The sequence below is a fragment of the Giraffa tippelskirchi genome, chromosome 3, assembly GCF_054371585.1.
Source record: "Giraffa tippelskirchi isolate mGirTip1 chromosome 3, T2T-mGirTip1v1.2.pri, whole genome shotgun sequence".
NCBI classification, from domain to species: Eukaryota; Metazoa; Chordata; class Mammalia; order Artiodactyla; family Giraffidae; genus Giraffa; species Giraffa tippelskirchi.
In genome coordinates this window covers 11,369,818-11,383,364 of record NC_137277.1, presented here as the reverse complement: position 1 = coordinate 11,383,364, position 13,547 = coordinate 11,369,818, and the positions used below count along the sequence as shown (strand labels likewise).

The 13,547-nt window shown below is 56.9% G+C and overlaps 1 protein-coding gene across 16 annotated transcripts in view; it reads right to left on the bottom strand.

Annotated features, from left to right (window-relative positions):
* Positions 1 to 5,695: 5,695 nt before the first annotated feature.
* The window catches only part of RPTOR (regulatory associated protein of MTOR complex 1), a 315,148-nt gene continuing 307,296 nt past the window's right edge, over positions 5,696 to 13,547 (bottom strand). For 9 of the 16 annotated variants that reach the window (XM_081575767.1, XM_081575769.1, XM_081575771.1 and 6 more), the window contains 6 exons: positions 12,003 to 12,109; positions 11,168 to 11,295; positions 9,338 to 9,424; positions 8,349 to 8,465; positions 7,951 to 8,080; positions 5,696 to 7,274 (listed from right to left, as the gene is read on the bottom strand). In XM_081575767.1, coding sequence (XP_081431893.1) covers positions 7,206 to 7,274; positions 7,951 to 8,080; positions 8,349 to 8,465; positions 9,338 to 9,424; positions 11,168 to 11,295; positions 12,003 to 12,109 — 638 coding nt within the window. In that variant the 3' untranslated portion in view covers positions 5,696 to 7,205. Of the gene's footprint in view, positions 7,275 to 7,946; positions 8,081 to 8,348; positions 8,466 to 9,337; positions 9,425 to 11,167; positions 11,296 to 12,002; positions 12,110 to 13,547 lie in introns of all 16 variants that reach the window. The other 7 variants (XM_081575768.1, XM_081575770.1, XM_081575773.1 and 4 more) reach the window with 2 other exon arrangements.

The following is a 13,547-nucleotide window of genomic DNA, read 5'->3' as shown; positions in this document are numbered from 1 at the left end:
TCCCCAGGGTTAGGGGTCCTTGGGGGTCAGACTAAGAAGGCGGTGACAGAGCAGCAGAGAACACGGGGTTAGCCAAGGAATCTTCTGGAAGAAGTCAGACGGATTCAGGCCAAGTCCCAGGCGTTGGGTGTGAGCCCAGGAAATGGTGCTGAAGACACAGATGAGATGTTGGTAGGACCAGCTTCATGGACGCTACGTGGGCACAGAGGATGGGGCCTCCCAGGTCAGTGCGGGTGGAAGCCCCTAGGCGGGTGTCCTGGTACGGGGGACGTCCTGGGGAAGGCGGGAACTCAGAGGGGCTGCATGGAGGGCTGAGGAGAAAGTGCTTGCCTGCTGGTAACCCTCGGGGGACCCATGAGTGGGGACGCTGGGTCGCGGCGGATCAGAGGTTGAGACGGCTCTTGAAGGCTTGAGAGCAGATAAGACTCGGGGCTAGGGAGAGGGGTGCAGGGCCGCGGGGGCGTCCACCCTTCTTGGAAGCCTAGCCCCGGACCCTCAGCCAAGCTGCGGCCGGGTAAGGGCGAGCCCCGCGGAGGCCACGCGGTGGCGCTGCAGGACAACCTGGCGGCCGTAGGACAACACCCGGGCCAGGGATGTGGGCTGGCTCCCCAGGGGGCCGGCACCGGTACCCGTCCCCAAGCACTCCACATCCCAGCACTGGACACCCAGGCACCCCCACACCTAGAACACTGCGCTCCGCACCCCACACCGGCTACTTGCTCCCAGACACAAGCCCCTGTACCCCAGCACCTGTCGCCCCACACCTCAGCATCTCAGACACCTCACCCTGTGGGGGCAGCACCCCGCATCCTAGCACTCCCAGTCCACACCCAGCACTGGTGCAAGTCCACCCCTTGCACCGGTGGGGGACGTGCAGGAAGGTGGGTCCAAGAACAGCCCCTGAAGTCAGGGGGAGGATCTCCCATGGGCCTGCCCTAGCTGGGAGAAGCCACATTCTTTGAGCTCTTTTGCAGATGCTGAAACGCCCACTAGGTGGAAGAAGCTAACTGTATACTGCCCACAAGCATGTAGACACCAGACCCACTGGAACCAGAAGATGGGTGATATTGACTCCCAATTACCTCACTACCAACCAATCAGAAGAATGTCCATGAGCTGATCATGTACCCTACAACCCCTCTCCCTCACCCGGTCTTTAAAAACCTTTCCCTGAAAGCCTTCAGATAGTTTGGGCCTCTTAAGCACTAGCTGCCTGGGATTCTCTGCTTGGCATCTGCAATAAATGCCGCACTTGTCTTTACCATTACTTGGTGTCAATAGTTTGACTTTACTGTGTGCGGGAAATAGACCCAAGTTTGGTTCGGTAACGTCTTCTTTGGAGAAATGTCTGTTCAAGTCCTTTGCCCGGTTTTGAACTGTTTGTTTGTCCTTTGGTTGGTGAGTTGTGAGAGCTCTTTATGAGTTCTGGATATTAAACCCTAAACACTTATCAGATATATGACTTGCAAATATTTTCTCTGAAATCTTTTTCTGCAGATTATTGTTTTTGCATCCTTGATTATGTCTTTTGATGCACAAAAAGACATTTTTATGAAGTCCAGTTTATCTAGTTTTTCTTGTGTCAGGCTTCTGGTGTCAAATCTAAGAATCTGTTGCCAAGGTCACGAAAATTTACCTCTATTTCCCATACCCCCCACTCCACCCCCCGTAGGAGTTTTAAAGTTTTAGCTCCTGTATTTATGCCATTGATCCATTATGAATTAGTTTTTGTATGTGGTGTAAGGGTCCACCTTTTCTGTGTAAATATCCAGCTGTTGCAGCACCATTTGTTAAAAGACTATTCTTTCCCTACTGAGTGGTTTTGTCACCTTGTTTGAGACCCAGTTGCCCATAGATGTCTGGGTTTATCTGGGGCTTTCTATTCTCTGCTAGAACCACTGTAGAATGATTACTGTAACTTGGTACTAAGGTTTGAATCAGGGAAGTAGAAAGACTCCAACCTTTTACCTTTCAAAGTTGTTTTGGCAGTTTGGGGACCCTTGTAATTCCATATGAGTTTGAAGTTTGATCTGTCCAATTCTGCAAAAGGGTCTTTAGGATTTTCTAGAACTTGCATTGAATCTGTAGATTGCTTTGGGGAATACTGCCATTTAATAATATTAAGTCAACCCACGAACACAGAATGTCTTTCTAGGTATGCAGGTCCTCTGTAATTACTTTTAGCAATGACTTATTGTTTTTGGTGTACAATCTTTCATCTCCTTTATTGCATTTATGCCTAGGTACTTAATTCTTTTTGATGCTTTTGTAAATGGAATTGGCCTGTTAATTGCCTTTTCCAATTGGTCAATGCTGGTGTGTTATTTGTTTCTTTCCCCAGTGCACAAAGTTCCAGTAAACAGCAAAAAAGACAGGAAACCCCACGTGGGTTCTGCCTGGGCTTTGGTTGTGGCTGTTGCTGGCAGCTGCCACCTTCCCTGTGGAGCTGGGGTCACTCCCTCCACAGGCTGCAGGGGCGGGGGTCCCACACGTGGCTGAGTTCCCTCACAGAAGAGCCCCCGGGCCCTGCAAAGCAGGGCACTGTGGGCGCTGGTGACAAGTTCTGGGCTGCCCCCCCATCACCTCCAGTCCCTCCTTCGCAGTTGGGGGCCTCAGGGAGCCCCCTTGTCTTGTACCTGGCGTGTAGAGGCGTGGGGGAGGGCTCTGCTGCCCTAGGACCTGTACCTGCCTTGCTCTCCTCCCTGTCCCGCCCCCACTCCCTGGGTCTGCTCTACACACTGGGCGGTGGCTTTGTCCCTTCAGCTCCTCTTTCATGGCCTCTCCTCCTTCACCCAGTGGCAGCCCCTGGGTCGGTAAACTGGACGCCTCACCTGGATTCCTGATCCTCAGCTGCTTGTCCCAGCTGCACACTTTTGGGCCCATGTGGGCCTGGGGCTGCAGCTTCCTATGCTGGCCCCTGGCTCCCTTGATGGCTGCATGTCAGCCCTGGGGTCCTGGGGGCTGGCGGGGGTCTCAGGATGTGCCTGCTGGCTGTCCCTTTAGGGGACACTACTGGGCCCATCCCAGTTGCCACCCTCCCTCTGGTCCCCCCTTTCCCTCACCTGTTCTCGTCCTACCCATCTTCACCTGCCCTAGGCCAGGAGGCGCTGGCCAGTTTTTGGGCCACGTGGGCCCTCAGCCAGCTAGTACAACTGAACCCAAGAAGCAGAGCAACCTTGAGAGGCCAACCCCTCTGACCTCTTCCCAGAGGACCCCTGTAGAAATCCGAAGATGGAGATAGTGGCCAGCCGGCCTTATGGTGCACCCAGCCCTTGTCTGTAATTACCTTTTTCCAAACTTGTTCTGCAGGCCCCACGTCCTAAGACTGAATCACTACCACCCGCTTGCATGCACACGCTTGACTGTGTGTCGCCCAGGTGAACACACCTTTGCTGGGAATTTTCGGCGCCTCCTACGTGCTGAAGCGTGGCGTCTGCATGGGGTTGAGGACAAGCCTATGACCAAGTCTCAGGTGGTCCTGTGCTGAAAGCCACTGAGTCAGGAGGGACCCACAGAGCAGAGCCTCCCCGAGCTGGTTGTCCTCATGAGATAACACCTCCCTGCCCACTCTCTCCTTGGCTGGACGGCTGTCCCTGCACGGCCACCTAGGACAGTCGTCCTTCGCTCCTGGCTGGCAAGCTGACACTGGCCACGCAGTGCTGCTGGGGTCTTTTCTGGGCCCCTCCTCTGCAGCCGTTCAGAGCCAGTGAGTGGAGGGTGTAGCCCTGGGTCTGGCGCCCTCCTGTGGTAGCTCCAGCCACTTGCCCATCTTTGATTTTTATGAGCACTTGATTTGTATTCAAATCCCGGTGACAGAATAACTGATGCTAATGGGAAAAATATTACTCTCTCTGCTGAAGTGTGCCGGGTGCAGCTGAGTAAGTGCTGGGTATCCTTCTTGTTTAAAACAAACTGTAATTTAATTCAGGAGTTCCAGCTGCTCAAACCCCAGGTTTCCATGGCAACAGTTCCCCTCCCCACTTTGGAGTAGGCGCTGTACTGGGGAATCCACCCGCTTCCCCACAGCCTCCCTCACGTGCCAAGGCCTCGGGGCCTCCCCCTGCGGGCCTCCTCAGGGATGTGGAGGCAGCTGGCCCAGAATACAAAGCTCTGGAGAGCAGGGGCCCTTCTCTGCTCCTCGAGAACAGGGATGGATGTCTTCCTTCCCATTTCAGTGCCCCCTCACCTCCTTGTAGGCCACCCCCGGGATTTGGGGGCTCTGCTTGGTATGGGACTTATAGACAGAGAGAGTGGTCAGCAGAATCAAGTCTCTCAAAGAGACCCACATCCTAGTCCTGGGAGCTGTGAACCTCTTAGGTCATGTGGCAAAGGGGATTAAGGTTGCCAATCAGCAACTCTAATTGTCCTGGATTATTCAGTGGGGCCATGTCATCACAGGGTCCTTCAAAGTGGGGGGTGGGGTCAGAGTCTCGAGTCAGAGTGATGCCCTGTGAGAAAGACTCCAGCTGTACTGCCGGCTAGGAAGGAGGAGGAAGGGGCCACGAGCCAAGGGATGAGGGCAGATTCTAGAAGCTGGAAAAGGGGGAAAAGTGATTCTCCCCCGGGAGCTCCAGAAGGAACCTGGCCAACTCCTTGGTTCTAGGTCTAGCTTGGGGCTCTCTAGGCCCAGGAGGGCAAGTCTGTCCTGGTTGACATGTTTGGGGTGGTTTGTTGCATCTGCCCTGAGGGCTGTCACAGGGGCTTCACTGGTCTGGGCCCAGGGGGCGGATGGCCTGCCTCATTCCTGAGCCCTGGCTCCTCTCTTCCGCATGTGCCCCCACAACCATACCCCTTGTCACAGCCTGCCTGGCTTCCTCAGGGGCTTGCCTCTAGTCCTCAGCCAGGTTGACCCCATCCAGTCTAGTGAACCCGGTTCAAGTCCTGTCACTCCTTCGGTGCCAGTGTGCATGGCTGGCTCCCTGTGCTCCCCATTCACCACACCCTGTCTGCCAAATGAGGTTCCATCTTGAGGCCACAAGGTCAGGATGCTGGGTCGACCCCAGATCCCGCTACCACCCAGCCAGTGGGTGTGGCTCTGGGTGAGTTACTTCACGCCTGGGCCCCATTTCCTGTCATGAGGGTGACAACAGCTGGGACCCAAGCTGCTTCTAGGGAGTGGGACCCCTAAGGCGTGAGGTGCATTTAAGGGGCTGGGACCCCTAAGGCGTGAGGTTCATTTTAAGGGGCTGGGACCCCTAAGGCGTGAGGTGCATTTAAAGGGCTGGGACCCCTCAGGCCTGCTGGCGTGTCAGCGGGAACATGGGCTCCAGCCCCGACAGGGGAGCCAACCCTGGACCACTAGGTGGGCCCGAGGAGTCACAGGCTGACAGTGGAGGACCTTTCAGGCTGGGATCAGTGGGGATGCTGGCTGAGGAAGGAGTTGGGGTCCCCAAGCCACAGGATAAGGGTGGGAAGACAGATCTCCAGGACAGAACCCAGATGCAGCCTTCTGGCTTCTAACTGTAGGTGGTAAGTAAAAAAAGACACAGGAAGTGGCAGAGGGATTCCCTCTGGGAGCCTGGGCTCACAGGCAGAGTGGGGTGACCCCAAATCTACGGCCTTCTCTTGGACCAACTGTCCAAGCCACAGGGCTGGGGCTGTGCCCAAGGGGGCCGTGGGCTGGGACCACCTTGTGCCTGGAGCCCGGAGGGCCCGGAGGACTTGCCTTCAAGGACAGCACCTCCAGCCAGCCCTCTGCGTATTTATCTTTTATTAACAGTTTATCCTTCTCGCTTTTTGTGTTACAATTCCATGTTTCGTCAAAGTCTTTCAATTCTCATTTTGATAAAATAAATAGAGATAAATGAACCCTTAGGTCGCACTCTCTCAAGCCTCTGTAACTTCATGATTGAATTTTCGCATCAGACCTGTGAAGACAGCCCCACCGGGGCCCTTGCGCTTGGCCTAGGGATAGTTTTGTCTCAAAACAAACAGAACCACACGTGAGCTCAAAATGTGGAGTGGAATTGCTCTGTGAAATCGGCTGTGGGCAGTCAGCTCGGCATCTGTGGGTGGAGCTCAGCTTCTGGAAGGTTCCCAAGTTGCCATGTCTGGAGCACTGGGTGAGCTGAGCTTTCTGCAGCCTTCCCCACCCACATGCTGCTCACTCACCCAGAACACGGTGGACACCGTCCAGGAACCTTCTCGGGGGAGCAGTCACGGCCAGCCCCTGGCCCAGCCCCGTGCCCTGTCCAGCCCACCCAGGTCCACAGCAAGGCTCTTCCTCACGTTCCCACTATTGTTGGCCTCTTACCGGCAGCTCACTCCTCTATCTCTGAAGAATCCTGATTCCCAAGGAAAATGGAAAACACGATTTTCAAAATATCATCATTGTGGTTGTGTCTTGCGTTCCAGGCATGGCTGCTCAGCGCCCCGCCACAGACGCGTGTGTGCAATGGACACGTGTGAAGCTGCCGCCCACCTGGGAGTTCTCCCGCGTCCCTTGCAAGTGTGAGCTGCCCCCATGTGTGTGGGGACAGAGGGTTGGGGCGGCACTGTTCACCCCTAGATACTTGGGGCTGGGCGGCTCCTCCACGTGTGCTCATGTGATGCGTGTGGGGCGTGGGTGGGGAGGCCACGGTTCCCTGCACCGGCCGAGGAAGAGCAGCACTTGAGAGAAACAAGCCCTGTGGCCCAAAGGACCTGCCTCTCCTTCCAAACCAGAGCCCCTCCTGCCGACACTCAGACGGAAGGCCTGCCTGTGGGGAGGGGTGCGCTCGGGCTCTGGGGTTTGGGCAGACGGCCTGGGGTGACGACCAGCGGGTGGCAGGCCACCTCCATCTGTCCTTTGCTCAGTCTCAGGCCTCCACCTCAGCCAGCGGCCTCAGACCACCCCAGGAGCCCACGCGGTGGGGGATGCAGCCCCAGGAGCTGGCTTCCATCTGGTTTGGGGACTAATGCTCGCATCACTTGGAAAATAAAACAAGTGTGTTACCCCCTTAAAAACCTCAGACGACAACAGGACGGGTGGGGACTGGAACGTACAGTGACCGTGTCCTTGGTCTGGGAGCTGTGTCTCAGCAGAGCAGCGACCATCACACCAAGGACTCCAGCAGAGCCCCCTTCTCTGGGCTCCTGGGCATGACAGCGAAGACAGACAGACAGACAGTGCGGGCCCTCTCGAGCCCTCAGCAGCCAGTTCAGGCCAGTGTTCAGGGCAGCGTGGTGGGTCCCCTATGTACACGGCGGCCTGCGGGGAGGGGCCGCTATCTGACACGCTTCTCCACCGAGTACACAGAGATGTAGTAGTCGTTGCTGCCCACGGCCAGGTGCGGCTGCGGGAGGGAGGAGAGAGCAGGGGGTGAGCAGCTTGGCGGGGGGGGTAGGGTGCAGGCCAGGCTTGGTCACCCCAACTCCGCCCGCAAGGCCGGCGTAGAAATGACGGGCTCCTGGGCCACACAGCTGGTGCAGATTCCTCACCTCCGCCGTGTCACAGGGAACCTGCCCGCTCTGCACACCGCCCACGATTTGTCTTTTCAGCATGGCCCCCCAGGGACAGCTCTGGGAACCTCATGCCATGCGTTTTGGCAGAGAGCCACACGCCAGGCTCCTGGGGAGCCTCGCGCTGCATGCAGACAGGTTGGGAGAATCCTAATTTAAAACACGGCAGCCCCCAACCACACGGCTGACTGTAACTTAGGACGGTGCCGTCACCCGGGTCATGGGGCCTGGGCTGCTCCTACCCCAGTGGACTTTTCAAGGGGAGCTTTTTCTGGGGCTTGGGTCTGTGCAGGGGCCAGAGGGGTCGTGAAGGGCGAGGCTCCTTCACGTCTGCCCTGAGTGACAGGGAATTTGATGTTGCTTCCACAGGGAGTGCAGTCTGGGGGCTATAGCCCCTGAAGATCCCGGGGCGGCCGACTGTGGTGTGGGGCGGGGGCCTCTGCCTGCTGCTGCTACCGCCTCTCCCCACCTCCCAAACCCCCAGAACCTGACACGGGCAGAGACACAGACCCAGTGTGGGTGGAAGGCCAGGCAGCTGATGGCGCCGACCCGCTGGCCCATGAAGCCGTCGTAGTACTTGATGTGGTTGATCAGCTCTCCGCTGCCACTGTAGATGGCGGTGAACTGGTTCATGGAGCCACTGCACACAAGAAGGCCTGGAGGTCAGCATGGGGAGGTGGGCGTTTCCACGGGGAGAGGGGGCTCCTCTCTGGTCACCCCCACAAGGGGACTTGAGCCTCAAGGGCTGTGAGGCCAGGCAGGTGAGGAGCAGCAAAGGGGCCCCACACTCAGTCCCTCCACCCAGCTCTCCTCCATAGGTGTGGGGGTAGGTTGTGGTGCCTGCTGTTTACACAGGGCCCTGGGAGCCGGCTGGGCAGGGAGGGGGAAAGAGAAGAGGCAGCACCTACCACGCAATCAGGTTTGCCTGGGGGTGGATGTCGAGTGCTGTCAGTCCCTTCACGATCTGTAGGATGTTCACAGACTCTGGCAGCCGAGGGTCAAAGAAACGCACGTCCCCGTTGACGCTGCAGGAGGGGATTGCGGCGATGCTGGGCGGGCATACTGGGGCCCCAGGATGAGCCACATGCAGTCAGGGGCTGTCCACATGTGCTATTCAAGGCTACGGTCCCCTGGACCCTCAGAGTGTCCAGGGAGGCCCCTGGATGGCACATGGGTCCACCCCACTGACTCTGGCTCCAGGCCTGCTGCTGAGCCCCAGAGACGCCTCCCTAGAGTCAGAAAGGGCCCGGCCACTGAGGCACACAGCAGGGTGAGCAAAGACCGGGGGGAAGCTGTGAGTTATTTGTTCTTTTCCGGCTGGATATTAGATTTTGTGTAGCGGGGATGTGGTGATAGGTGGGAGGGGAGGATGGGAGGTCACTTCTTCCTGCCCTGGGCCTGGCAGACAGCATTTTGAGAGCTGTGTTGTTTTCACGTTACAAACAAGGGAAGAGCACCTCTTCGGAGAAATGGTGGCTTTGTGACAGTAAATTACATTTGCTGTCCCTTTAACCGGCAAATAAATATCTGCCGCTCTCAGCACAGGATTTACTGGGCAGCAGGACTGGATTTATGGGCAGACGATGGAACCGCATGGTGATCCTGGCACACGCCCGGCAGATGCCGCTGTTGCGAGGAGGCTGTGCCCTGGTTGCCTTGTTCACTCCCTCTCCTGCCGCCCACAGGATGCCCGCAGGCCAAGCTCTCCAGTGGGAGGACCTGCTGTCCCTACCCTGGTGCTGGCCCTGACCTTTCTGGCCAGTCCCAGAGCAGAAGTTAATTACTACCCTGAAATGCCATCATTTCCCAGCTGTTTAAATACCAAGGACATATTTTAGATGGAGGGAAAATAATGTTTTTACAGCAAAATGTCTCATGAATATTCCACGCTCATTACCTGACGCTCATGATGTGGCCCTCGGGGTGCTTCTGGAGGTAGGCCTTCACCACCCAGGCCGTGTGCTCCCGGTAGGTCATGACGCGGCTGGAGGGGAGGAAGGAGGGGTCAGGGCCTGGGCACAACTGTGGGTGTCCCTGACACTCTGAGGCACCAGGACGGGAGGCAGAGTGGACTTTGTTTTGAGCACAGGGAACTGGGCATTTATGTGAAGTGTCCACGGTCTGCCCATGCTGTGAGGTCAGCCCTGTCTCATGTTCACCGTGAATGAGTGACCCCGCACCCCTGGCATGCCCCTCCCTGGGCACCTCAGGCCACGCTGGGGCCTCTGGAGGCAGGGTGGCTGTCATGCCCTCTTGGGGCCCGGGCACTGCCAGTCCCACCAGGGGCCCCAGGGGGTTTGAGGGTTGGGACCAAGAACCCCAGACTGCATCTCCCTGTGGGTCACACTGCATCTCCCTGTGGGTTTGAGGGTTGGGACCAAGAACCCCAGACTGTCAAGCTGTTGAAACACAGGGACACGGGCTTTCCTGGAAGCCTGGTGTGGGTCTGTGACTGGGAGCGGGGTTGGGATGCACGTGACGGGGAGGTGGGAGCAGAGTGTGACCCTCGGGAAGGGTCCAGGACACAGTCACACCCAGCACACACAGGTCTCTGCCCGGGGATGCCCGGGAGCTCCCAGGTCTCTGTCCTCAGACCTCAGGCCAAAGAGGAGGCTCTGGAGACCCCAGCCCCTCCCTCACGGCCGCTCTGTGACCCTCAGCTCTTTTTGTCAATTTGCCAGGTTACTGCCTGCCCAGGGAGGCTTCTTACAATAAATCTGATTGACATTTGATTCACATACAGTAAGAGTCTCCCGTAAGCATGTATTCACTGATTTGACATGTTCTTACAGCTGTGCGACCATCACACAATTTTAGAATGTTTTCATCACCTCAGAAAGGAACCTTACCCCTCCACTTCCACTATGGCTGCTTCTGGTGGGTAGTGTGGGTTTTCGGTGGGGACCCTCCTGCAGAGACCTGCAGGGACCATGCGAGCCAGGGGCTGCCTGGGGCCCACTTGTCATCCAAGCCTCAGGCCCAAACTCCTGCCAGGCTCGCTGGCGCCCCTGCTGGCTGCCTGGGTCCATACCGGTCCTCCCGACTGCTCCCAGCCCTGCACCCTCAGAGCTGCACTCTCTTCCTGCTGGTGTCACCAATGGTGTTCACCTGCGCTCAGGCCCAGCTTGGCCCTGTCGCCTGTCCTGTCCCCTCCCACTCCCCTCCCCCAAGGACTCCGTTAGCTCCTGTGGCTGCACACGGGCCCACCTGGTGCTCCCCATTTCCTGGGACAAGGTGGGTGCTCAGTAAACATCACCCAGGAGCCCGGGCCCACATTCCCGTGGTGCTCTGTCATTTACCAGCCGTGTGTGACCAGCAGCTGGACCTCCATGCTCACTGGCCCACACGGGGCACAGTACAGGGCCCCTGGGGGCTTCAGCCCAGGGCAGAGTGGCGGTGCCCAAAGCAGCCATGACCATGTGAATGTGTGAGGCCCAGAGCAGCACAGTGTCCACAAGTGTTCCTAACGCCATCTCCTTGGCTGTTCATGAGTTTGACCTGGGAGGCAGTAGCCTTGTCTGTGTTCAGGGGGGAATGGAGGCTGGGAAGGCAGCCTCGCTGGGATGTTCCCCCTCAGCCTGTGTTCTGAACAGCCCGTCCACAGCTGGTGGGAATATGTGCTCCTCTACGTGCTGGGGGATGTGGCTCTGGGGGAAGTGACCATCTGGCCCTGGGGGCTTGCTCCCTCCGAGCCCAGGAGATGGAGGAGTAAGTGAGACCCAATTACCATTCGCTGAGTGCCATCCTCCTGTCGTAGACGCGGATGGAGCCATCGCCGAGCCCGGCCACAATGAGGGAGCGGTGGGAGTCGCAGGACAGGCTCGTCACGCAGCTGTCGGCGCCGGTGGGGATGTCCTAGGGCCGACACAGACCCGTCAAGCACCCTGGTGTCAGGGCCCCGCCCGCGCCAGCCACCAGAGGAGCCGGGCCCAGAGGGAGTCAGGCTCCATCTGCCCAGTTACAGCCTGGGCCCCCGAGGCCCGCAGCCCAGAGGGCTGGGCCGCAAACACCTCTGTGCCCATTAAACTTTCCAACGTCTCCCTCTCTCCTAAGAAGGAGGATGAAGCACATTTCAGCAGGAGAAATCCTCATCAACTCCCTCTTAAACCTCCTAATTAGTTCAGGGAAGGGTCCAGGAGGAATCCTGCCGCCCATAAACCATCCCCTCGCCTCTCCTCCTGGCAGCTGTAAAAGCTGGAGAAGGGCAGGAGGTGTGATGAATGCTCAGCAGGAAAGAGCAGGAGACAAAAAAATGGGCTCCAAGAGGGGGAAAAGTGCTTTTCCAATCAGAAGTGGTTTGTGGCTCCGGTGCACATAAGAATGAAATCCAACAGGGAAGGAAACTGAATCATTGTATCTGTTTAAAAGGTGGGAGGCAGCCTGACTGGGCCTGCTTTCCTCTGTTCCCACTTCTGGGGACACCATCTGCTCAGAGCACTTCCATAGATCCTCATTCTTGGCCCTTGACCTTGAGGGCGAGTGGAGCTGGGGAGGATGGTGGGGTCTGTGTGCATTGGCCCGCTGTGCCCCCGGGGAAGCCCCGCAAGGGACAGTGTGCTCACCTGCACCTTCATCTCGCGGTCTGTGTCCCAGATCCGGATGATCCGCACGTCTCCTGAGCTCATGAGGAGGCCGGTCTCCTGCTCCCAGTCCACCACCATCCCAGCTCCTGGAGAGATACAGATGGGCACCAGTGGCACCGAGGGAGTCCGGTCTGGGCAGCTGCTCAAGCAGCTGGTGCCAACCCATAGGGTGGGTCCCCAACCCCACACAAGCTTGAGGTTGGGGTGACAATTCAGAGCTTTCTCCGTATCTCTGCTGTTTTCAGGCATCTGCCAGAGGGACAGCAGGATCTCAGGGCCGTTTGTCCAAGATGCCCACCTTACGGGACACCTGGGCATGACTGGCAGGTCTGGAGACTTGAGAATGGGTGTCAGAGGCACACAGGTGTGAGTCCTCTGGGTCCTGCAGTCCCCTGGGGGTGAACAGCTTTGTGGCTGCCCCTCATGGAGACAGGGGGCTGACCACAGACGATCAGTGGTGAATGAATCAAGGGTAGCCCTTCCCTCGGAATGGGCGGTGGGATGGTGAGCACCTTCAGCCCCTCACAGGAGGGACTCTAAAATAAGATTTAATTTAAAACGTTTAATTGTATTTCAAACATACAGAAAAAACACAACAGAAACCCCCATACCCACCGCTCAAATCTAAGAGTTGCTAATATCTTGTCATTTTAACTTTTTTTTTTCTTAAAAAGAAATGAAATTTAAGACAGTGAAAGCCTCACGTGCCTGCCCTGTCCCCAGATGAACCGCCCCTAGGCCGTGGACATCCTCCCAGGCCGGCCTCCGTGCATTCCAATGCAGGGGCATGTGTCCAAAACCACGAAACGCATCTCTCATGTCTCAAAAGTTGCCAACTTCAACTGGGAGTATATTTTTCGGCAACTTATGATTTTCCTGTAAGGTTATATGGTGAGGTTTCACCCAACCCTATGAATGCAGATCTGGCTAATTCTTATAAACTTGTGGGTAACACGCTCTCGGAGAATGAGCCCTTTACTTCCACGACCCCCTGAGTTTGTAAGCCACACCACTCTGACAATGTTTCCACATGCCCTGGAAGGGGACATGTCCATCTATGCTTCGCACCTCCCCAGGAATGGCCATCTCACTCCCAGAGTGGGTGCTGGCCTGCAGTCTCAGCAGAAATGGACACAAGGTGTGGTTTCCCTAAATCTTGGTCAGCATTGGTGTGTGAAGCCTACATGCATTTAACTAATTTTTAAAAAATATTTTTATTTATTTATTTATATTTTTGGCTGTGCTGGGCCTTTGGTGTGGTCAGGCTTTTCTCTAGTAGCGGAGAGCGGGGGCTACTCTCTAGTTGCAGCGTGCGGGTTTCTCACTGTGGTGGCTTCCCTTGTTGTGGAGCACAGGCTCTAGGCCATGTGGGCTTCAGTAGTTGCGGCAAGTAGGCTCTGTAGTTTTGGTTCTGGGCTCGATAGCACAGGCTCAGTAGTGATGGTGCATGGCCTTCATTGCTCCAAGCCATGTGGGATCTTCCCGGATCAGCTATTGAGCCTGTGTCTCTTGCATTGGCAGGTG